The sequence below is a fragment of the Ostrinia nubilalis genome, chromosome 15 (genome assembly GCF_963855985.1).
Source record: "Ostrinia nubilalis chromosome 15, ilOstNubi1.1, whole genome shotgun sequence".
In the NCBI taxonomy this organism is placed as follows: Eukaryota; Metazoa; Arthropoda; class Insecta; order Lepidoptera; family Crambidae; genus Ostrinia; species Ostrinia nubilalis.
The window spans coordinates 13,580,301-13,607,220 of NC_087102.1; the positions used below are offsets into that span (position 1 = coordinate 13,580,301).

General features: G+C 36.6%; 1 protein-coding gene across 1 annotated transcript in view; it reads left to right on the top strand.

Moving 5' to 3' along the window:
- The window catches only part of LOC135078993 (phosphatidylinositol 3,4,5-trisphosphate 3-phosphatase and dual-specificity protein phosphatase PTEN), a 66,061-nt gene that overhangs the window by 2,792 nt on the left and 36,349 nt on the right, over positions 1–26,920 (top strand). The window contains exon 2 of the mRNA XM_063973607.1: positions 15,701–15,873. Within this exon, the coding sequence (XP_063829677.1) occupies positions 15,701–15,873 (173 nt within the window). The remainder of the gene's footprint in view (positions 1–15,700; positions 15,874–26,920) is intronic.

The following is a 26,920-nucleotide window of genomic DNA, read 5'->3' on the forward strand; positions in this document are numbered from 1 at the left end:
ACCTAGTTTGTTCAATAATAATAAAAATAATTTTACTCTGTAAGAATGGGACACAATTTTACTGCAAAAATATTCTGAAAATGTTATCCTCCAAGCTAGACTGAACCCTAAGAGCATTGGAGAATGTTCAAAGTCTGAAAGGCTGAAATTTACGAGGTCAGTGACACCGCGTGCATATGATTAGGGTTGTCAATCTTGACTTGTCAGACTTGTTGGCACTTGGCACCTACTTAGTAGAATACGCATAGCCACCGAAAATATTGGCGAGCTATCGCTAGTCAGTCATAGCGAAATTTTCTTTTTCGTAGCCACTCAATCAGGTTAAGTTTTTTACATTCCCTACCTTATTAGGTAGGCTTACCAATACAACTACAGTTTGTAGAAATAGCATTTGCCCGCGGCTTCACTCGTGTGTATTTTGATTGCTGAGAATAACTCCTTCTCCTAGAAACACATTTGTGAACAGTTCCAGAAATTACCATGAACAAGCATAATAACTTTCAAACAAGTTTCATGGGATGGCTTTGTTTGTCTTGTCTTTGTATTATTCTTCTCTGGTTAGCATCCCTCGGTTTTAAAACTATTTCACAATCTTTTAGAGAGCTAAAAAGTTATAGTTGGCTCAATTATAAATCAGTTTAAATAATGTAAGTTTAAATATTTCAGCGTGTAGGTATTTCGGCAATTGTCCAATATTATTACATGTTTGTTTTTTTAAAGGTTGCTCATTTGTTGAGAAATCATTAGGAATAATTAATAAGTATTGCTTTGTGAATAAATGCATAAAATATTGCTGTTTGTTTGCCTAATTGGGTAATAAGCTTTTAATAATCCAAACGGCGACGCGCGTGCGATTCGAGTCTGCGACTCTGAGGCCCATATTCAGAAACGACTTATTTTTTTTTGGAACCTAAAATAAGCGCCTAATTTTAGGTTCAGTAGGCCGCCACCAACCGACCATTGTGGAAATCATTGGGGGAGGCCTATGTTCAGCAGTGGTCGTCTTATGGCTGATAAGATGATGATGAAAATTAGTCTTAAAACTGTTAATTAGTGGATTCGATATCGAATTCGAAAGTTTGGCAGACTAAGCGCAGTTTTGACATTTGAATACTTGTCTAGTTTTCAGAGAGGTTTCGGGACATAGGGTTGTCTCCAAAACTTTAGCAAGGTCTTCGGGAATCGTGACTACAGTGACCTCTTTGACCATCCTTCATAATATTTCCGTACAAGCATTTCAAGGTTGATGCTAGCTACGCACCGTAACTGCATCAGGTGATGCGTGGCGTTGAGTTTTTATTACCAATGTTGCAAGGGTGATTTTCGCACGATTGTACCGGTTCAGTTACTGCTTCTGTAGAGTTGGGTCTGACTAAATAAAACTGTGCTGTAAAAAATAAAATCTGTGCTCTGACGTCTGGCACAGTGTCGGTGTAGTATGAAAGGCCCTTATAATATCGTCAGTCTGCCACGTTTATCAAACAAATATGCAGACGACACGGTAATGCAATCGATAACTAACTTATAGCTTCAATATCGTGTACGTACATCACGTTAATCATCCATCTCATTATAACTAATGAAATGTCACTATCTGCTATCAACAGGTAATGTTGCCCTCAAACTTCGCGTGAGTTCAGTGACCTGTCAATTAATATTAAATATAAGAGCACCGGTTAGCATGCTAGTATTTATAATTAAATACAAATTATCAACAAATTGCGAACTGTACCTATGTCCCGACCTACACACATTTCGCGTGCATGAACAACTAATGATGATTTAATTACTCCATTTTAATTTTAATACTATGATGATAACTGATTACTTGCTACGTAATAAGGCGTTATTTTTCTTGGGCCCTCGTGTTGTTTAGTATAATAGCATGGTGGTGGTGTTCGTACGTTTAACGTTTTATTCTTTACAATAGACGCGCGAGCGCAGATGATCTTGAGTAGGCGGAGAATGGTGGGGATTGGGGATGTTGAATGACATTGACAGTTGTCTGATGGACAATGTCGTGTCATCATCGTTGGTATTTGCTTTGAAAAAAAAATTATTGAAAATAAAAATTTAAGTCTGGTTTTATCTTCTATAACACCGTATGTACCTCCAGTGCTTCCTCCTACTCTCACTCTAACTCCGGTCCTTTGTTTTTTATTTGTTTTATTACATTGCTTTGCCCTAAGTAATGCGGCGAAATAAAGCTCTTCCAAAGATTCGTAATCCAATAGTAAAACTCCTTACAGAGGTCCTAGTGAGGAATTCACTCAGGCTAACGTCAATGTGCTTGAGTATTTTGATTTCCTAACAAAGGTTTCATAGAACATGCATTTTTCTAAGGGTCAACGACTGGTAACATAATTACAATTCAGAAACCTTAGCACAATAAAAGGTCTGTTATTAACAATGTCCGTTAACAAGAGTTTTACAATAAGGGGTTTTAACCGCTCGATTGTTTTAACAGCAATTTGTACTTGACAGTACAAATGTGCACTCTCAAATGAACTTGGTACGCGTCGTAAAAATAAAATTTCGCTTGTAACGAATCTGCTGTACTGTGTAGTATAGGTCTTCATCTGCTTTGTATGATGCCACTATATCCACCCAGTTTATTGAGAAAAATAAAACATAAAAAACAATTAAAAAAGCTTATATGATATAAAATTTTGGTATTCAAGTATCCATTGTTTCTATGCCAAATATTTTATTCAAAAAATATTTCTTGACTATTCCACTAAATTACAAAAGTTTGACTAGGTACAATGAAAAAATATTAACTATTTAACGAGAAAAAAAACTAAATGTTTGGAGAATACCAACAAAACTAAAACTAAATGTTTGGAGAATACCAACAAAAACTATGAAATTAAAAGGTTTATTTTGACTTAACTTATGTTAACTATCCATATTCCATACAAAAGAAAAAAAAACTTATTTATTAAACCATTGTTCGTATCACGCTCGGTCGATTCTTGACTATAACTTGGAATTAGTAATACTAATAATATTAGTCCTCAAATTTTCGTAGAATATGCACAACTCTGTATTTTTGGCCGCATCAAGGCCGCCACCATTCAAAGATGTACCAACGAAATGTAGACACTTTGTTGAACGTGCATGGCAACAATGGACAATTTGCATAACTGGGCTCTGAACTTCGTTCCTAATTAACTTTTAACTCGACAGCAGGGCATTCGCGATTTTTTTGATTATAAAAACTCGTTGATTAAACGCAGAGTAACATAAAATATTTACGTACAAAAGATTTCCCCGGAATATGGTAATCAGTCTTTCTTGATTTTCCCATTAAAAAGATGGGGCATTTTAAAAATTTACTGTAAAAACGTAACGACTTTCCCTCTTCATCTTTAATCTGATAATTCATTCTAGAGGATCGTTAAGTAACATTATTTGGGTATTGAAATGTTTCACGATAATTTTCTGAAAATATTTTTTTAAGAATACATCAATCGAATTAGGATGTATTGTTGTGTTCAGTTCTCAACCAAATTATCATGCCCGTACTTTTTTTCTGCTTTTTCTCGTAGCTTTTTTCGTAGTCCAGAAACTGAGCACCTTCGGCCGTAAGTTGTTCTCAACCTGTTCTTTCTTAGTGCTAAATGTTACTTCTATTTGTACCTATCTTAGTGTCCCTAGATCCATTTCATCTGTGTTACTAAAAACGATTTGTTAGATTTAGAAAGCCTACACTTCTTTCATTTCTTTTCTGTTTTTGCTTTTCATTTAATATGGTAATGTTCAGAGTTACATTCAATATCTTCATCTTGATCTCTTATTACTTTTTTATCACGGTATCCAGCTCCTCGTATCGTATTAAACGTTTATTGATTTTCTTTTATGAATACGGTTGCATTACCGTTCTAATTGCTGCTTAAAATATTTAAAAGTTGTTTAAATGTTCGACTAATTGAACACTAATATAAAGCAATTATTTGCGAATTAAGCGGAATCAGAAACCGCTTAGAAACATCGATTCGAATTTTATGTTTGATCCAAGTTTAGTGTGGTTTAGTCGTCTATCCATTATAATAATAACGTTACATTAGCAATACAACGTTTCCTCATTTCATGCCAAACTAGACCGTCTGCACTCAGATTGAATATACCTTGATACCTACTTGTTAAATAAATGGCGTGTGCATAATTTGGTTTGCTTGATAATAACCATAAAATTAAAATACATTACGATTCCATCCAAGATACTTATCCTTGATGAAGAAAAATCTTAGATGATAACACGTTTTGAAAGTTTTTGACTTAGATTGTGATATATGAACATTGTCATTAAGGTTCATAATATCTTTCAACAAACCAAAACATCGTATCATACTAAATTAGATGCTTTTTAATTGATATTTTTGAATTTTTTCCTGTAAAAATGAGGCCATACATCGTAACATAAAATAATCTAGATTTGAAGTGTTCATTCAGTTCATTAGCAAGTTAACAGTTTCCCACCAACTAATAACCGTGCAGTGCCGCGTCTTTCCATTCTATACATAGCCAGAACGCAAGGGTGTGAAACTAATCGAGTATAGTTTGGATATGACTTTTTTTACTAAGCTCCTCCAAACTATACACGACCAGTACGCATACGCTGCGTACTGCTCGCGTATACTTTGTAGTGACTTAGGTCAATTATCTTCCTCCAAAATATACATCGCCAGTACGCATACGGACTAATCATGTATGTATTGTAATAAGTGCGTGATTACAATTTATACGCGAGTAGTTGCATGCTAGTCATTTTGACTTATTGACCTCTCTTTCTATTACATACTAGCTTTCCGCCCGCGGCGTCGCTCGCGTGGAATTTTGTCTGTTACAGAAAAACAATATCGCGCGCGTATTTGCTCACCGTTTAGACCTACCCTGGACTACGACAAACATTTTAAAACCAAAATCAGCTCAATCGGCCCAGCCGTTCTCGAGTTTTAATCAGACTAACGAACATCAATTCATTTTTATTTATATAGATAGATTAATTCATATCTGCGTGTCTACTTTAAACATTGAATCATCTTACGACACGTGTCATTGTTTTGATAAAGGATTTTTTGGTGTTTCTTATTCTGCCATAGAAAAGATAGGTATTTGTTTTGGGGCTGATATTTCACCAATTGTACGTATGGAAATATGTCAAAATGATTTTGTTCTTGAGATAAAAGTTAATAAATAAAATAAATAAAAAATAAATATCCTTAGACATTTTACACTGCGCTTCTAGTCCCAAACTAAGCAAAGCTTGTACTATGGGTACTAGACAACGGATATAAACATAATTAAATACTTTTTTTTTGTAAATACATACTTATTATACATAGAAAACACCCAGTCCAATACAAACAAATATGTTCATGCACACAAATGTTTGTACTGTGCGGGAATCGAACCCGCTACCACTTCGAACCACTACACCAAACGGCCGACAATACAAACCTAGCATTTAAAGTCTCGCATAATATTGTATTTTTAATGCGCGTTGAACTTTCTTCTCTCACTCTCTCTCATATTAATTAAATTGTTATTTAATTTGAAATCTACCTAATCAATTTAATTTCAAAAACCACTTACAATAGTTTTAAAAATCTAGATTTATTATAGATTCAGTAAAATAATAATATTTTATGTAATAATATCAAATAAATGTAATTTTAAATATAGTTCCATATTTTACTGAATTTTACTAAATCAATATCAACTAAACACACTCTAGTCAAGTGTAAGTGGTGTAGTAGAAACTAATCGAGTATAGTTTGGAGATGACTTTTTTTACTAAGCTCCTCCAAACTATACACGATCAGTACGCAAAATTCGTGTATAGTTTGGAGTCACAGATTTACAAACAGGCACTCCGAAATATACACGAGCAGTTTCCTATGGGTGCGTTCTGGCCATGTATAGAACGGAAAGACGCTGCAGTGCCATAGCCCGTGGGAATAAAATATTATGATTTTATAACTTAATTAAAATCTAATCTCGAGTTTTCGACCCCTCGCGTTAATGTTGACGCGCGCACTGTAAATTTTACGTCTACTACCGACTACGCAAAATTTTATTCATGAGTTTAATAACTCTGTTGCCACAAATTTTCGTTTCCCTCAGGATGTTTTTGTATTACGCCTTTGAGCAATAGATAATAACGAAATGTGTTAAAATTATATCGCGTCTAAAGCGTTCTGAAGTCTGAGGAATGTAGAAACGATTTTGATTATCTTGTTATGCATCTAAACCCATTCATAAGTGAGCGTATGCGTGTGGCTAAAAATTACCAGTTCCCACTCTTTATCAGGTCTGCCTCAAGGAACATCACTGAGCCCGCTTTTATTTCAATTAAAACTAATTGAAATTCGGTATTCTTATCAAAACTGCCTAATGAAGACGCTAAAATGAAACCTCAGGCCAATGAAGCCGCAATAAAAACGCAAGAGTATCAGCAATAAAGATTCGAATTGCCCCCGGGAGACGTATTTTTGAAGCGGTCGATTCTAAATCGCATGAATTACACGATTCGTGTTAAAGATGTTATTTTTGAAAAATCGTTCTGTGTATTTCCCCTTCCATCCCAACCTAATAACTATCTACTTAATTGGGTACTTGACACCATTCACCATTATTTTAGGTACTAGGAGAATCCATAGACTTAATGAAAAAATTTTACATTCTGATTTGGTAATAATATATTTTTTTGGTTCATGTAATAGTTTATCTGCATAAAACAAGTATTTATAAGAATATGAAGATGTAAAATTCTGACCAAAGAATTCGTATACGATTTATGTGATTTCGCGTGCGATTTTGAATTCGAATGCTTCAAAAATACGTCTTCTGATATCTGCGACAAATTGGACGGGCTAGAATTTCGCAATCGTACCCTCGTTTCGAGTGTAACAGATTCCGTAGGTTTTAATGGAGTGGATGTCGTGCGCGACTCGCATCCCTCTCGAGTCATATTCCTTAGTGTCGAACTCTATCGGTCGTTATGTGGAATCTTCGATTTTTTACTATACTAGTGTCTGTCTATGTCGATCGATGTTCAGATTAGACGTTTAAACCAAACCTTATTACTTTACATTTCAAACATGAATTTTCACTTGAATAGAATAATCGACATGCGAAAGGTCGTAGGTTCAAGTTCCACCTGAAACCGTCAATTTCATAAGTGAGACGTCATGTTTCCTAAATATATCTTATATTTAGAATTATTTATACGAAAAACTCTTTAACTATTTTTACTTTATACTTATGTACATATTTGTTAATTTTACTAAGATAGAAAATTCTGATCGTGAACAATTTTACCTACGTTCAAGCACGTAATTCTATTCTAGTAGGTACAGTTCTTGTAGTAAGCTGAGTCTTTTAATATCATCCTGACAGCCAGGATAAGCTGGGATTACCCAAGGAGCCAGTGACCGGGATAAATAGTGGTCCTTCGGGACACAACCTTTTACTTCGCCATAGTGTAGGTCAGCGGTTCCCAAACGTCTTTTGTCTTGTGACCGGGATAAATAGTGGTCCTTCGGGACACAACCTTTTAATTCGCCATAGTGTAGGTCAGCGGTTCCCAAACGTCTTTTGTCTTCTGCCCACTTTGAGAATAAATTCTTTTTAGCGCCCCCATTTGTAGTCGAGAGTCGAGTGCTCAGTCGGTGTCTAAGAAACCTCCTAGTAAATGACGCCTCCCAAGCCTCTACACAACGTCCCGATTTTTTTTTCTGGGTCTCTTACCGCCCCCCTTTAAGCCTGCAGCGCCCACAAGGGGGCGTTATCGCCCACTTTGGGAAAGACTGGTAGGTGCCTGACGGTGCGTGTATGTTTTGGATTAACTCCCATACCCGAGAGGACACTGTTCGAGGCTTAAACTGTTCTACGTGGACGTGTATTTATTACCTCTTCCGATGTATTACTTCTTTAAATGAAAGGCACAAAGACAGGTTCTTTTTAATAATTACCTTATAATTTTAATATTTATAACTCATTAAAGATAATTTAGAAAAATGGACAGGCCTTTTCTGATTTCATATTCTAGCCTAATCGTTTAGAAAGTATCTCATTTAGTTTAATAAATATTCTTTACTTTGAATAGTACTTGCCTTATTTGCTGACATTTCTTTATGCACTGTTGGAGTTAATAGCCAACATTGGTACAATAAATTTATTATTTGCAATAAAACATGGTATTACAGGTGAAACTTGTGCAAAAATGGATACCGCAATTAATGCTATTATTACCCTGTTTCTTTTCTTAGTAACAGACTAGTTGTTAATCAATATAAGACATAAGCGACGGCTCGATCGAATTTCCATGTTTGAGGATGAATAAATGTCTCCAATTGCATTATTTAATCGGTCGGTGAAGTTATCAGTATGTAGGTCACCGATGGTGATTCATATGCATAAAGCCTTTTATATACCATCTGATGGATATTAGACCTTATTTCTCAAGAATTACGAACTTCACGGCAGCAATTTAGTTTACTTCGAGTTGCAGACTTGCTGCCGTCTGCGAATCGGACTGATAATCCTCTTTCAGTGATGTGTCAGCAACGCAATCCTTTGTGTAATTGGATACCGATGGCCTGATTATGTTTGCCACTTTCTAATAAAAAAATTACGTAAATGGAATTTTTTTGACAGCTTTGTGTGTCATCATGTCATACCTAAATGGTTTTTCGGATATGTTATTGACGTCAAGATTCTATGTTGAGAATGGAAACGCATATTACATTATTTGCAGCCTTCACCTGTGTTGAAATAATGCAAAAGATACCTATAGCGAAACACTCATCGTCTCATACGTGAGACACGCAAAAAATAAACGTTGGTTTTCGCCATGTCATCGGTTGTTGGCAGCCCTAGGGTTGATGTACCGCCGCCGTTTTAGGGCCTAGCAACAGCGACTATTGAGCAACCGATACTGTTAGGTAATTCTGGCTCTATGGCCACAGTCGTAGAGACGTCGACCTACGGCAACGCGCGAGCGTACCTATTCCGAACCGGGCGCTCGCCGCGAGTCAAGGACGTGAAATCTGTTCTTACTTGATCTTCGTTAACTTTAATTTTTGACTCGTAAATCTAATGTGGACGTATTTTATCGCGCCCGTTTTACTTTTTAATATTCTCGTAATGCTCTGTGACCAGCACACGAATTTGTGTAACGTTTTTGTGACCGGATTTTTTCTACTGATTCTCCCTGTTCGAGCACTTAACCACAGTATGCAAATACTTCATTAGGGCCTCGTAAATATTATTAAAATTACACTGCTTTGAACGGCGGCCATGTCAAGTCTCCTCTCCTCCCATTTTCGCATATGAAAACTGCTTATTGTATTCGATTTTTACTGCTTGGTAATCTCCTACACAGTCATTAGTGGCATGGGGAAATGCAAATGCATTATTTTTATTTAAATATTTCCATACATTATTATGCATTCTAAAATATGGACCCTTTATTTTCATTCGTATCGTGTATTCGCAATACGATTGTGTTTCTTAGAGGCTCCACCTTCATTTTCACAACCAGGAACAGTATTTCAAACGAGGCGCATTCAGAATGTTTTACAGCCGAAAGATGGCGATAACGTGCCCATATGAAGCTTTTACTTTAACATTTACACGTTATAATGTTTAATAGTGGAAAGGTGCAGACGGCACCCGTATCACTAAACCCCAGCTTGTAATTTTCAACGATAATCGTCTTCCACCTTGCTCGTGAATACGGGCGAATTTGATAGCGTTTGTCGCGCGACTTCACGCGTTTGCGTTTCGTAATACAGGTGGCGGACTGGCGGCTTCGGTTCCCGCAGTATGAAGGATTGCGAACTAATTCAATATTACGCGCGCGTACGCAGCGGCTGAATGTTGCAATCAGCGATAAATCCGCCACTGTCGTTGGCTTCATCCGAAATTGACGCTTTTAGTCGCCAACCGATTTCAGTGTTCCGCACCAAGCTGTTTGCGAAACATTTCAGCCCTTATATTACCTTCGGTAGATAATCATTGATGCTTTTTTCACAAAGGGATAAAATAATCTCCTTACGTTCCTTACGTTTTATTTCAAAGGATATTGGTCAAACTTTCCATCATTGTATATTTCTAAACATTTACACGTGCCACCTTATTTCGGATGAACATCAAATTAACATCGAATAGATCTGTTGGCCTTATTTTGCTTTGATTATGATATTAATATCGATTTCATAATTGGTGACGCGACGTCGTTTATTGGTGATTTTCCGTTTTTTATTCGTGCTAAAATACAGTTATTCTGCGCAACCCTAAAATTATGCAAGTTCGACATGCACTTGGTTGATTTAAGTATTCAATCAATAATTCAACCTGCGTAGACGCAGCCATGCACTTTACATCGGGGGAGATTGATGTGCCGTGTCCCGACTATTGATTGTTCGACGAGATCTGGTTTCCCTGACATTTCTGTGACATACGACAGAAAAATGTGCGAAATGCCTCCAACAAATTTGCGGTTAAATGACATTTCGTATTGGAAAGTTTCGAATTTGGCCCAACTACACTTTCTTTTGACACAACCGATTTAATTGCTTTACTGGTTTGAAAATAATAATTTCATCCAATATTTGCTGACTCTACATCTTATACATAATGGTTAGTCAGCAAACTTCAGTGGTAGTAGAATTCACAGGCTTTCCTTGTTCTGTTTACGTACAAACCAGAATGGCACTCCAAACATTATTCCAGTTTTGGTATCTCAAACTAGCCATTTGCTCAATATTCCTCTACCTTAAGAATCCGAAACTAACCATCATGTGCTTGTAGGTGCATCGCCGTCAGTTCCAAAAGGGGCTACAATGGCTCCCTTCCATCTGTAGATGACCCCAATGACCCCACAATGCCATGTTCACTACCCTCACTGGATTTGGCATACCCATTATTGGTCCTAGTTTTCGAAACAATAGAGTCATTGACCCCAACTGGTTTGTTCGGATACTGTTTTAAATAAAAAAACAAGCCGTGATTAGGTATGTCGAAACACGCTAAGGCCTGTTGGCGACTCTACATTGTCTGAATTGTTTTACAAACGCGTTTCCTAGAAGTAAAAAATAGAATATTGCATGATATTATCTTAAGGGCACACGGAAAAGATTTCAAGCAAAGCTCTAGTTTCTTATGAATTTTAAACAGCTTGTACAACTCTAGTGCCAGGGTAGTTAGGTTAGGTATAGAATGAAAGCTGATTGTAATGGAAAAAACTTGTGCTCACCGATTGTAAATTCTTCGGCAAACATTTTTAGCGCTTAGTCTAGGCAATAAAACTTAGTTTGTCCTAGATACGCCTACCAAGAACACAAGGTTGAAAGTTGAAACTTACACTTGGCAGAAACGTGACTCTATTTTACACTCTTTATGCTAAAGGATTTAAGTTTAAAATTGCTTACGAAGATAACCAGACGATTGTGCGCCGATGAAGTTGTAAGTTGTTACGTCTTCCCATTTGAATAAACTGTGGTTTATTCATGGAATTGACAGTTTCACTCGGGTCGGCCCAAATTTCACAAGTTTTGTTTTATTAATTATGTATTATCATGTCTCGGCTAGACAGATTACGAAATTTGCCTTTTTAAAACTATTTCATTGGCCTGAAATGTCTACGACCACGCCAGACTTATCTGTTTATACACGTGCGGCGTTACAGACATGTCTGCGTTAGACAAATTCGACGGGTATTATTATTATTTCTAAAACAGTTTTATTGAATAACGGAAGAATCAAGTTTAAAATGACATTAGCAATTCATTTAAACTTGTTGGCAGTAGACATTTTTGAATCGCAGACAAGGTAATGCAGCTTTTTTAAAGTTTTAAAATTCTACTGATTAGGTCCTGCAGGCGAATTAGTCCAACAAAGAAACTTTTTGCGTCCCAAAAATAAACTGTAGCCGAAAACTACCAGTGCTGGCCGTTAAAAGGAATAAACAGGCGTCTTTTAAAAAAATAAACCGCAATTTTGGGAGCCGCAGCTTCCGGCGACGCGCCCCGGTGTGAAACCCCCGGGCTGTGCATTCGCGTTGCGGATTTGTCTGGCTTCTAGCTACAGTTACCAAGCAAATGGATTTGAATTACACCATGCCCGTGACAGATTGCGCAGGATATAGGTACCTATGCCTAACTGCCATCCGTAAGCTTCGTTGTCGCTTGGATGTTTCCGCATAGAGATAACGCGTTGGCATCGATGCATTTGCTTAAAGTCGGTTTTGCGTACGTTTACAGAGTTTTCCGTGCCTTATAGGAAACTAGGTAGGCATGTTCGCTTCCCTATGTTATCATGTGACCTTCAGCATTTTACTCCTATATTATTTTATATGTTAAAAATATATTAATACCTCCTTCTGGTGCAATCGGGTAAAACGATAATCAGTTCCAGTTGACAAAAACCAAATGAAATATTTTAAATATTAATTGTCTCTTGAATAGACTAGCCGGATTAAAAGCATTTTTCCTTCAAAGTAGACCTACTATCAAGATAACTCCTGACAATGACCCGTTTGGGAAATAGGCCTGGTTGACCCACGTTATACTTCTGCGTACAAATTAACGTATATTGTAGTAGCAGACCGCAGTTTTCCTTTAGCGGTCGGTTTACCTCAACTGTGATGTGATGTCCCATGCTATGAGGCGAGATGTACGTGACGCCTAACGTACAGGCGATTGTAATAACTATGTGCGCTCTTTAGTTGAGGGCGGACTACGTCACTGATAGTTGACGTGACGTCATAGTTATGTTTCTACGGCTCTGCTATGTTTATTTATATGCGTACTCGTACTATAACAGGACAATTTACGATGTCATGAGCGAATTGAAATATTATGATCGTTATTTGGTTACCTAAAACCGCTTGTTGCTGCCGTTATTGTAGCAGGATAGTAGATCTATAAATAGGTAGGTAGTATTAGTCTTCAGAATGCTTAACTTTAAACATTATTTTTACGATTTATTGATATTTTTTTTCTACTTAAAAAAATAATAAGTCGTGTTATGTTTCTAAAAATTAACATCATTCATTTGACTGAGATTATCTGCTCGTACAAAAACGTTAGCCTGTACTCATGTAGTTTCATAAACTAAAGAACCACTCAACATAGAATCAAGACATTCCATTTAATTTCATTAGTTCACAAAATTGTAATTTTTGTCCGTCAGAAAATTTGCGTGTCTATTTTTTATTTTTATGTGACAGGAGGCAAACGAGCAGACGGATCACCTGTTTGACATACTAAATTGTATTTCATTTCCAAGGACTCATCCATTGTATCCATCGATAGTATCGAAAATTATACTTTCAAAGAATTGGATACAAACTACAAACACAGGATACTATCGAGTACATAGTATAATAATATAATGTATTTTGGTATTTCTCTGAAACTATATTATTAGGGTAAATAATAACAAACATGAAAACAACTATTTCTATGAAAAATAATAGGGATTACAATACAACTAAAATTAATGCTTGGAGCTTAGCGAGGTGAGCGTAGACTTTCATAAGCAGTAATTAATAATGGATTATTTTAATTACCAATAACAAACAGTTATAAAGATCTTCATTCAAAAAATGTGTATTTTACGTATTTTCCCATAATGATTCCATAATTTCATCATCACCATCGTCATTTTAGGCATGAGGATGATGAGGACGTCCATTGGTGAGCATAGGCATCACCCAATTTAAAATTTATCTATTACTAATATTATAAAGCAGAAGAGTTTGTTTGGTTGGTTGAACGCGCTAATCTCGGGAACTATATAGGTCCGATATGAAAAAATAATTTTGTGTCGTCGCGGACATATCTAGTAAAGTATGAAATAAAACTCTTGCTGTGCATTTTCATCTGATTTTCTGAATCTGTAAGATTAGGTGACAAGGCGTTTATTAGCTAAAACGGTCTTTTAAGACTTAAATGTTTATGTATAAGAGAGTCAGTATTTATGATCCAATAATTATAATGTACACACACATACACGTCTGTATCTTCAGAGTACAGTTTTTATAGCAGCGGCTCGCAGGCGCACGAGAATGCGAGCGATTACCGATACATACAATTGTATAAGTTCACGGTTGCTGACCTGCGAATATCTCTGTTTCCACGTGCGAAATGACGTTTGACGGATAACGCGATAGACACCCACACCGATGTGCCTACTGCCTACTTGTTCCATTCATTCTATTCGTTCCGATGTCAACTATTATGCCAGTTGCTATCTAAAGTGATAGAGTTTACAAGGAGTTTGAAAGAACGGCGGCGTTATGGTGCGCAACTTTATTTATTTACAATTTAGATTGCAATTGTTATTGTTTATTGACACAGCTCCTTGATAATCCTCAACAGCACTTGCGTGAAACTTAAAAAGCCGATAGCGTATCTCTCCATTCCCATTTTGAGTATTATGACTTCTTCTGATACTGCTCTTTCTAGAGATGAAATCGGGCCGTGACGATGCATTAAATTGATATAAGAAATTTGGAACGTTGATAAGCGAAATCTTTTTTTTGTTTAAAACGTTGTTATTGGAGCACTCACGATAAAACGCGCTCGTTTTACTGCGGAATCAGTTTTACAACTTTAAATATGCAAATTACGTGAATTTGATAATAATACATGTAAAACACACCCAATACATTACTGATTGGGTGTATTGTGTACAAGTATTGACCGGTCCGAAGAGAAATATGGAATGTGTAGACATGTGATGTTTTTCCGATTGAGATTAGGTAAACGTTCTCGGTTCGCATTAATATAATTTATGGCTGACCATTATTTATAATGAATATTCTGTATCTGCACAGATATTCGTATCGCGATACTCGAGCAAACGCTTGATGCTTTTCACAATTGGTTAATCGTTTGCCCACGTTAAAATCATTAGGGGCACGACCTCTTAGCGCCAATCTCGTCAATCAAGTCGAGATCTTGCGATTTACTGGGCATACAATCCAGGTTCCAAAGCCGATTGAATCTCCCAAACGACGCCCATATTGTCATGCTGCCAAGATGCATTCGAACAAATGCATCGCCCATAAAACTGATCCACAACACTTTCTTGTAAATCTCGCTCGGATATTTAATGATCAAAATAACACTGGGATTTGGGAAAATGGGTTCGACGAACACAAAAAGTAAAAACTCATCCGATGTAAAAACAAGGGTTGATTGGTAATTAAACAATAATATTAATCTTGCCGGATTACCGATCTGGCCTATATAAATTACCTTGTTATTGTAAGGTTGCGAACTTTGACCAAAATATTCCCTCTCCTTTACAAAGAGCCTGTGTTAAAATTGGGTCAAATCAATGTAAACTGTACCATTGTCGCAGTGAATTCAATCAGCCTTTGTTTTAATTTGGAACTTGTATTGGATTTATCGTTAATTACTCGCGAATAATTAGTTTTCCAATGCTTTGTAGTATTTTGCCAACATATTAGTGTAGTAATTGAATCACACTATGTATTTTTGTTGTAATTTCATGCAAAAACATTGGATTTTGATGAAACTTTATTACAGTAACTTGTTCCTTGGATCCAGAATTTATGAAGTAGGCCACCTATTTTGAAAAACAATGGTTTCTGAATTTGACACGAACGTCGTATTCTTTTGCATTTTTTCCATGGATATGATCCTTAACCACAGCGCAGATATAACAGACAGGCTCATAGCGATGGGCTTCCCCGCGGAGAAGCTGGAGGGCGTGTACAGGAACCACATCGACGAGGTGTACAGATTCCTAGAGCAGATGCACAAGGACCACTACAAGATTTACAACCTGTGCTCCGAGCGGTCGTACGATAGCAGCAAGTTTCAGGGGAGGGTGAGTGTTTGTTTTATTTTTACTATGTCTTATGCCATTATTTATTTTGTTACTTTCTGCAGTTGTGAACGTTACGCGAGTTATTTAGGTTTCGTGACAATGTACTATGGTACTAGTGCTGCAGAACTGACAGTTTCCTATCGTCTAATATTACCGAAATATGTATAAGCTGCTGTTGAAAATGAAAAGCTTTCGATCGATAGTTTTGTTTTTCAGAACTACCGTATTAACTATTGATGTCCAATATAATCGACAGTAGACGTAGTATTATAGGAATTAAATTAACCAGGCATGCAATAAGTACGAGCCAGGCCAGTAATTTCAAATCTACAAAAAGCCCACCAGAAAAACAAAACCAGTTAGCCGTCCTGTCACGACTAACCATACATTGTTGGGACTTGGGAATATTCCACTTTGTGCATCTGGATGGTGTGCTACCGTTTCCTTTCAAGCTGAGCGAATAAGCGGTGCGTGTTACAAGCCCTTCTGTGTGTTACATACCTATTCTGACAGTTCGCTAAGCTTCACCGCGCTTCGTGCCTAGCTCGCCTGGTACGTCAGAAGACCTCGCTCTACCAAGCCTTTTTCCACGAAACCTAGGAAATGTTTTACACGTGCGTGACGCGTAGGTTGTACCAGGCCTGTTCATCTCCGCGAGTTTACATCGAAAACAAAACACGCACGATGGCCCACCTACAGGATACTATTCGACAAGGCCTCACATACGAGCGAACATTGACTCACGCACGCGTATTCTTGTGTATGATGGAAGAAAATAAAGAAAATGGTCTACTAAATACTGTGCAGTATTTAACTGCCTAAATAATAATAAAAACACAGAATGTACTTTTTAAGTTGCCTCAAGACACTGAGAGGTAAATAAGTAGTTAATATTATTCATGATAATTCATGCTAAATCATGTATTTCCTCCGCCATTTTCCGCAGTTTGGCACCTCATGTCACATCATTTTACCGAAGTCAGCCCTATAGCTTCGGCGCAGTGCCGATCACTGACGTTTGTCAACAAAATGCTGCTTGACTCTTGAGACAGGCTAAATTACACCATATTGTTAATGACATTGAGCATACATTTTTTTAAATACCTTCGCGAAGTAAAACTTCTGTACGTAGTACTTATTATTATTCTGTGGTTGTACTCTAAACTGTACATTTTAGCTACTGTTTCCCTTCAAGCTGAGCGAACAAGGTGTGTGTTACATACCTATTCGTCTGATAGTTCGCTAAGCTTCACCGCGCTTCGTGCCTAGCTCGCCTGGTACGTCAGAAGACCTCGCTCTACCAAGCCTTTTTCCACGAAACCTAGGAAATGTTTTACACGTGCGTGACGCGTAGGTTGTACTCTAAACTGTACATTTTAGCTACTGTTTCCCTTCAAGCTGAGCGAATAAGGTGTGTGTTGCATACCTGTTCGTCTGATAGTTCGCTAAGCTTCACCGCGCTTCGTGCCTAGCACGCGCGGTACTACGTCAAAAGACCTCGCTCTATCAAGCCTTTTTCCATGAGACCTAGAGTCTAGGAAAAGTTCTACTCGTGACGCGTAAGTCTCTAAACCTTACATTTTATATTTTGTTCTTGATAAAATGATGGCCTTGCCAACTGCCAACCAGCAGTTTTTCGTCTTTCTTTCTATGACTTTGTTTTTTAATTTTTTAAGTAGAGTTACGTATTTTACTTACTTTTCTGATTCTACTTACTTCATAAGTTGTGGAACTCTGTAATTGGCTAGAGTTGTATGTATGTAGTTCGGAACTATTCCCACCTCGTTCCAACCGCTGAAAATCTTGTGAAATCCTGTGTAGCCAGTATCTAAAACTTGACCACCACTAAAAAAACCCAACCAGTGAAGATCTGATTTGTCCCGGGAACTGTCATTGGACCCGGAGTGAAAGAAGAACATAGAAATTCGTAGTCAAGGTTCGACTACCCTCGAACCGTTGGATCTACTTCGTAATAATCTTGTGTAATTGTAAATACAAAGCTTTTGAGTTCCCAAATACATAAATAAATAAAACCTGGCTTCTTCGAGCACATTCCGTACCTTGCGCCCGACAATGACGCGTTTACACGTTTTACGCGCGTCTTGTGGGCGAAACGTGCACGTGTTACACGGTTTTAGCGTCCGTCCACTTTGTTCTTATTGTTTATGACCATTAGGTTAGGGTCTGCTAGTTACATAAGCTTTTAGAATGGTGATCTATCATTTACAATTTGATGTGTTGTACTCTCTTATTTAATGTCCGAGTTCTTACCTCTTTGATATTATGAATCTTCGTTAAACAAAAATTAATTACATTGTCAATTTATTGTTTCATAGGATCTGCCTGCTTGTTTATCTCTGAAATCTAAAAACAAAACGATATGCATTTTTTGTTAAATCGCAATGGCGAAAAAAAATGAAATAAGGGTATATTTCAATTTGGATACAAAAAAGCTCTATAACCTAGTGAAGAAATTACAGGAACTGTAGTAAAGTTTGTGCTAAAGATTTTTATTCCAAGTTTCCGTAGCTTATACTTCGAATGAATAGAAAATTTAACGTAAGGCACAATGTAATAAAATCAGGCAAAAATTCTCAAATAGTTTTCAACACTCCCCAGAGGACAATTTTCTTTAAAGAAACTTTTACTAAGCTCCGTCTGGGGGAATTTCTTAAGAGCGACTTTCTTAAAAATAATATTTTCGCCGTCTAGAGAAATGATTCATTTTCATCTTTTGAGGTTTAAGTGTCGCTTAATATTTTCGACGTGTGTTCCTGAAAATACCTAGAGATAATATTTAAAACATGAGATATTTAAGCTCTAATACATAGTGAAGGTGGACCGACGACATCGTAAATGTAGCAGGGAAGCGCTGGACGCAGGCCGCTACCAATCGATCAACATGGAAAGCATTGGGGCAGGCCTATGTTGAGCAGTGGACGTCCTATGGCTGAAATGATGATGATGATGATATAGTGTAGCCTGTATGACATTAAAATACGATGGCGTTTCTATACAAACTTACTGTTGTAAGAGAATGGGGAAACGTTGCTTCCATGAAGCGATGGCTGTCTATAGTATGTGTAATAATGCTTTATCTTAAAAAACAAACAGTTACCTTTTTACCCAGGGCATAGTCCAACTGTGTTTCAGATTCTTTGAAAATTTTCCCACATAAATGTAGGATTTAGGTATATTGACTCTATCATTTGAGACTTATATCGGTTTCGAAGATACCATAATGATAAGCACAGCTGCAGGATGATGCAAACTTAAACAAAAATAAATGTAGGCCTACGAAATTCTTGATGATAACACTCAATAATATTATAATTCGTTATAGGCTAGACTTTAGTACTTTAACATAGAAGATAAAAGATTATTAATGCCCTAGTTGTTATCTGTTATCTTATCCTTTTTCTATCTAACAATAACCCCTGTAAAATCTTTCGCGTACGGCACTACGACCTAAACACAGTGGTTTCTTATTCAGTTCTGATAAGTGCGATTTTATAACGGAAGTATGTAGTTCGACGTGCCATACAATTTGACAGCTGTCGTCTCGCGCGGGGATCGCGCTACTATACACCACAAGGTTACAGCTGTCAATTTGTATGGAAACGACGCGCCGCACGCGCCGGCTTTGTTCTAGAAGGGTTTAGGCACGCCAATGGTATCTGATATAGTTGTAATAGGTAGGTACTATGTATTTTACACCAAAAAAATGTAGTAGGTATGATGCGCCGATGACTGTATAAATGTGTAGTGTAGCACCTCCTGTAGGCCTATTATAAAAATACGCGCCAGATGGTTTATCACTCCAGCAGTTGTCTTTATTGCATCAATCAACGATACGGTTTTATGTCGCATATTAAATCTATTGAAGTTTCCGATCGATTCATCACAAGTAGAAATCCTTGCAAACCTCGCGCAGGGCCAACGTACTTTGAGAAGTATCTTTGTCTTGCCAGTCACGTTGAAGTAAGGAAAATACTGATTGAATGCATTTTTCACCATTGACCTATAAAATGGACAAGCGTTGAACGGATCTTATGCTAGTGCATTATCTCTCTGCTGTATTATTCTAACCAAATGAAATAAATAAAAATGAAAATTTCGGTGTACCTACCAATTAAGTAGCCCTTAGCTTGTGTCACTCTCTGAACGCTAGGACATCTATCTGTCGAATCAGATCAGGTACTATTAGGTCCAGCAATGGATAAACAGGCTACAGCGTTTGTCAATTTTAATCGAAAATAACTTTTTCATCAGTCATTACTGTCATAGAGATGATTTACTCAAGTAGGAAGCAGGTGTACAGTCTCGTATCTCTCTCTTGGGCCATATTTCTGATTTGTAATGGCTGTGATCATTATATTCCATTAACACGTCATTTTTAACATGGGAAGTACTGAAAAATCGTTATTTCCTCTTACAGATGTAAACTGGTGTCATAAATTCATGAATAATTGATACATTAGTCATCGAACCTGTGTGCTAGTTTCCATCAATGTTACTGTACCAATTTAGCGGTTAAGCAGGGATTGATTTAAGTATTCAGACTCGTTTGAGTGATGATTTTATTACTGTCCAATGTACAGTGTCCATTACTATAAAGTTATGTTGTCTGAAACTGATATCAAATTGAGTTTTCAACGTCCAGCTTCGACTATCGTCACGGTATGAAAACCTTATCCCATTTGATATCTTTTCAATGGTTACCTACCTAATCTATCATCAGACTGAATACTTGAATAGGGCGTATTGTAAAAGTATGGTGGATATATGAGACTAATCATGCCACTTTGCCAGCATTAACCTTTTGGCAACAAGCATTTAGCATGGAAGATCTTATTCGCTGTATGATTTATCATCATGCAGCCTGTATTTGATGATTGATTTGCTCATAATTATTTTAATACAAGATCAGAATTTTACTAACTACTCTATCTATAGAATTGAAAAGCGTAATACAATTTAACCAAACGTACAAAGTATAGCACGTTCATACTTATATCAATTGCTTGCGTTTTCCTTGAAACGGCCTCATTTGTATACTGTTAAATAAAACCGTTCATAGGTAATATCTGCTATTGCATATTTTATTTAAATACGAGTACTTGAAAGCTGGTTTTAAATGAATATGAAGTCTTGGTGGGTGGGTACTTGACGTATTGTTAAGTACAGGACAGCTGCGTGACCTGGCGGTTACTGTTGCGGGTTTGATCCCCGCAGGGGACAAATGATGATGATAATTTACATCTGGGGCATGGATATCTTATGTAAATATGTATATTGTATGTCTGTTATTTAGTCGCTATGTACTGCAAGCTCTTATTTTTTTCATGAATATCAATGTATTATATTTTGTGGTATTATCTAATAAGCTGTTATTTAGTCGCTATCTACTAAAAGCTCTTCTTTTTTTATCCCAAAGTATTTATGTGATTAGTTTATCTATTTACTTCTGAACAGTGGCATTAGGCCTATTTTAATTAATTATTGGGAATCTAAGATGAATAGAGCTTTAGAAATTAAGACTTTGAGTACTATTGTCAACTATAAAAAAGGCATTCACATAGTAGATACATACTTACTATGTAGTAAGGATATACCTAGATCCAAATAGGCAAACCATCGAGAACAACTAGTAAAACTAAACAAATTATTATCCAATAGGTAGTTTGCAAGTCTTATTATGTTCGTCTAATAATGCGGCATTTGATATTTATTGTTCCAGTTCCTTGCATTGTCAGCTGTTGCCTCCCACAATCTGTATTATTAGGTACATTAATAGTTTAATACTTAAATCTAGGTATCTAGTAACCACCTGATCGAACTAGTTCACTTGACGTTTGCTACTCACCAGCTTATCGTTCGATAATTATGCCTTCATTGGTGGTATCCATAACATGTATATGTATATGTTACGGTTAATGTGATAAATTGAAAATTATTAATAATAACCGGTTATTATGAATAATTACCGACAGTCGCGGTAAAAGTGATAAATTACTCACATTTAACAGTGGTTATTTAATAACTCAACCTTTGTACTGACAAATTTCTTAAAAAGAACAACATCGTGTGTACGTGCTTGTGAACAGCCAAACTTTTGAACGTTTTGATATCATAAATTAATATAATTTGGCATAATGAGTTTGGAATGTTTCTTGAATAATATTACTTTTCCATGATGCCTATAACATAATGTTTTGATTTAAAGTGAAAAATAGGTTAAGGTGCGGCGGGGGTGGCCCTTGGGCCACCCCTAAGCCGCCTATTTAGTTTTATACACACATAAATGACCTCATATTAATCACATTTACCAAATCATGCGGTGATTATTCATAATAACCGGCGATTATTCATAATTTTCACATTTATCACTTTGACCGTAACATATATAAAAATAAGGTAAAATCATCATGAGTATCTAAAGTTAGAGGTGCTAATTTGCAACAAACTGTATACTGCATTGGTTCCCAAAGTGGGGGGCGCGCTCCCCAGGGGAGGCGCAAAGACCTTTAAAGGCGGGCGCGGACCATCTGTGTACTTAATTATATAAAACCTGCGACCGCTAAGAGAATGCATTCCAGATTGCTCGATACGAACAATACATCTTGAATGGAGGAGGGGGGCGCGTAATTTTTTGTATGATCGAAAGGGGGCGCGTCTCAAAGTTTGGGAACCAATGGCATAATGCTATCGACTGTCGGAAAGTCGAATCTTAACTTCGAACTCCTCCTATGTTTTTATTAATTTCGTTACGGGTCCAATGGCAGTTAACAAACTTGACCTTCACTGGTTGGGGTTTTATTGGCGGTCTAGCTGTAGATCCTGGCTATACAGGAGTTGCAGCGGTGGGAACGAGAGGTGGGAATAGTCCTGTGCTATATTGATTGTATAGATGACAGCACATCAAGCGAAACATTAAAGCCGCTTAGGCAGTTGCGAATTTGCAAGATAAGTGTATTGTCTGATGTACTAGGCACTTCCTTAGCAACTCTCTTTGTTTTGAAAATACATTTATACAGCAACTGACTCAATGATATTATATAAAAACAAAAGCAGATATGTTATAAGCGCTCGCGCTGTGAATACTCAAATACGTCCCAATTGGGACGTCTTGTGTTTAGTCTTCGTGTGGCCTGTGTCGTGCGCAATCGCGTGCGTACCACACCGTAAGTTCCTGTTCTTACCAAAATAAATAAAAAATGCCATCGTGTGTGTTTCGAAAGTGTACCAATTATGACTCTAAAGTAAACAAAATACAAGGGATCTCTTACCACATGTGATTATGCAAAATTTTTTAGTATTTATATTTTCAATTATTTATGCAAACAATCAAGACGCCATGCGCCATGTTCAAGTTAAGAAAGAGAAAGCGATCTTGTTTTGACGTTAGAGCGATAAGGATGCGTGCGCTGCGGACATAGATTAGTTAGTGCAGAATCGTTAAAACTATAGCTATCTCTTTCATTTGCGTGCTATTTCGTATCTTTTGTTTCACTTATCAGTTACATTTGTCAATGTGTGCAATTTGGAATAGCTCGGCACGGATTCAAATCGTAATTTCTATGAACGTAACATATCTATAGTTCTTTAATATCATTGAACTGACTATTGTCTGTTAAAATCTTTGAACAAAATGCAATATTAAATTTCACTATACCTACCTTCTCTAAAATAAATTATTTAGTAAATACCTATCTTGAGTTTTGACTTCTTACTGCATCTGCATAGTGGTTCAAGGCCCAAGTTCTGCTCATAAGTTTAAAGGCCCTGAAAATTTTTTCACGAAGCTAGCAACAATTTAACCTTTAAAATGTTCTTGTTAATTTTAGTACTTTGTTTTCCGTCGATGTCTGCGAGGGCAGACCAGGTGGCGCCACCGCTGCCCAGTGCGATCGTTATCACTTATCAGTTATTCACCGATAGCTGGTATCAACCCGACTGTTATCACTAGAAAGCAGTCTGGATATTTTTAACGAAATAAGTACTTGAAAAGAAATAATCATGGACAAAAACTTCAAAAAAGTACAATGGTTTGTTTACTTTTTTGATAAGGTCGTTTTTTAATAATGTCGTAGTGACGCTGAAATGTATAGCTAGACTAATCTATCCCTGGTTTGATTCCGATCTGACATTTTGGTAATATCAAAAACTAAAATTATGTCACACATTGTAGTATGGGCTTTGTTTAATTTATTATCCCGGACAAATTGATAACCCCATGACTCAAGGGATTAATTAAACTACCGCAGTAATGACAATTCAGTATAAAATTATTATCAATTCTGATAATTACTCGATTTTAAATGCTACGTGCGTTTTATCAGCATCTCCACAGGGTGAGTAAGACTCAAATCACCCGACTGAGATGAAGTGTCATACGATTCATTGAATGTGTCATACAATACATGGAAATTTAATTTAGTCTAGAATATTTCACGGAATTTATTCACAATGTTTTAGGTGATTTTGATTTTGAATAATATTAATCAAGGCGGCACGTGTAAGTGCCTGATTTACATAATTTGGCATCTTGTGAAGATGTTAAAGATGCGATATCGTGATGTGCGACTTTATGGCGCAAGCAAACTACGCGGGAAATTGACCGAGGCGAAGCGCTAGATCGTACACCGAAGTATGGGCGACACGCGGCGAAGCTAACCCAAGTGCGTGTTTACAGTATTACGTCTTGATTAATTTCCCGCGTAGTGTACTTGGGCCATTATTTACCACCACTGTTGTCCACCGCTGAACAAATAAATAATAATAATAATAATTCTTCAAAGCTGTCCAGCATTATTAGGTAGGCCTGACAGTTGCTTTATAAAAACTTTCTTTGGTTTCCATTTTAATGAATTCTTGTTCGTCTGTTGTATTAGCATATTGATTGTGCTACGTAATAGCTTCGCCTATTATATTATTTAATGGCGCGGAATATTTATTATTGTATTAAATACTAATAAGGAGAATGCCTTTCATATTTATGCAATAGTCTTTCACATTTTACCGTCACTTGTCTAGGTTACAGTTCAAGAAATATATATCCGGAATATAAATAATATAATTTATTACTACGTTTACATATTTTTGCATACTAGATATACGATTATAGACACTCGACCAGAAGTGTCTATGGTTTGGTTTATAGATGAGACTTTTTTAATAATTAATTTGTTGGTTTAGTTCAACTGGCACTAGAAAATACCTCTGGAATTAAATTTTAAAAGATTTTCTATTTTTTTCCAATTCTTTTTTTTTTTTTTTTTTTTTTTTTTTTTTTTTATTTATTCAGTTTAGACCACAAGTGGCACTTATGAACGTCAATAGAAAATAATAAAAAAAGAAAAGGTAGCCCTTATGGGGCACTTTACATGTCTCCTTATCTTTTGGGCCCTACCAGCGCTTCGAGACAAACATATGGCAAGTGCTGAGAAGAAACGCCGGAACAAACTCAGTCACCACTTATTGCCAGGAATTATCTAACGGTAAGAATAGTCAAATTTAAGTACATCAAATATGTGCAGACTGAACTGACCACGCATCCTTGTCATCAATATAGTCTCGAACCTTGTAGTACCCTTTGGACATAAGGGTATTTTTTATATGTATCTTAAATTTGTTTATTGGCAATTCGACAAGGTTGTGTGGTATTTTGTTAAATATGGTAATACATTTCCCCAAGAATGAATTACCTATCTTATGCAACCTAAATGATGGAACAGCAAGTTTATTCTTATGTCTCGTGTTAAATGAGTGGACGTCACTTTTCTTAGTAAATAAATGTATATGTTTACGGACATACATAATGTTATCAAATATGTATTGCGAAGCCACAGTCAATATATTGATTTCTTTAAAAACTTCTCTAAGCGAGTCACGTGGTTTAAGACCGTATATTGCCCGAACAGCTCTTTTCTGTAAAATGAAAATTGATTCTATGTCTGCTGCTGAGCCCCACAGTAAAAGACCATAAGACATAATACTATGAAAATAACTAAAATATACAAGCCTTGCTGTTTCAACATCAGTCAAGTTTCTGATCTTTCTCACCGCAAAGGCAGCTGAACTAAGTCTTCCCGCCAAGGCAGCAATATGGGGGCCCCATTGTAATTTACAGTCTAGGGTAATACCTATTCCAGAGATATATCAATTTTGCTAGTACCAGCTGCTGGACTAGATTAATCAACAAAAATGCTTACTAAATAAAAACTTACGACTGTATTTAATTTTACTGAATCGAATTTTGTGGGCTCATATTTTTATTGTTTGATAAGGAATATAAACTATACCCATCCCTTTTAAGATATTAGGGTTATTACAATGTAGAAGTAGACCAATTTAATTCGAACTTTAATGACCGTCTGCTTTGTCATGCAATAGTTTATGGTTATGTCGAAATGATCTGTCGGACGTGTGTACATTATAATATAAATTATAGCTTCCGCCTGGATAGTATCACTGCAGCCATTAGGTACATATGCAAACCGGCCAATTAATGATTGACGCAGAAGTAATTTTAAAACGTGTCATTGTAATCTGGTACTTAATTGGAGTCTGTTAATTTAGGATAATTGTATTTTAATCATTTAATACGATTTACTTTATATTCCGCGTGAAATATAATAGATCTACAAAATTCAATCTGCATGCTTATTTATTGGCTTTCACCAGTACGTCACTATTCTCAAGACATGTAATGTAAGCTTGTGACGGCTTTTTTTTTGTTCAGAAAACCACAGCTCTATTATACTACAATCACTTAAAATTTAAACCACTGGCACGGATTTTTTTTTATCCACAACGAGGAAGCTCTTGGCCTGCATCTCACCTGATGGTAAGTGACTATCAGGCCGAAGGTGGAAGCGAGCTTCACCCGGAATCCTCAATCACGGAGGAACTGGCTATCTTATCTCTAACTGCCGGAACACAACAATGCTGTTAACATTGTTGTTAAATGGCGACAGACTTAGGTAAGATGGTGGTAGCTAGCCAGGCGGGCTTAGAACAAGCCGGATTATCATGAACTAATAAC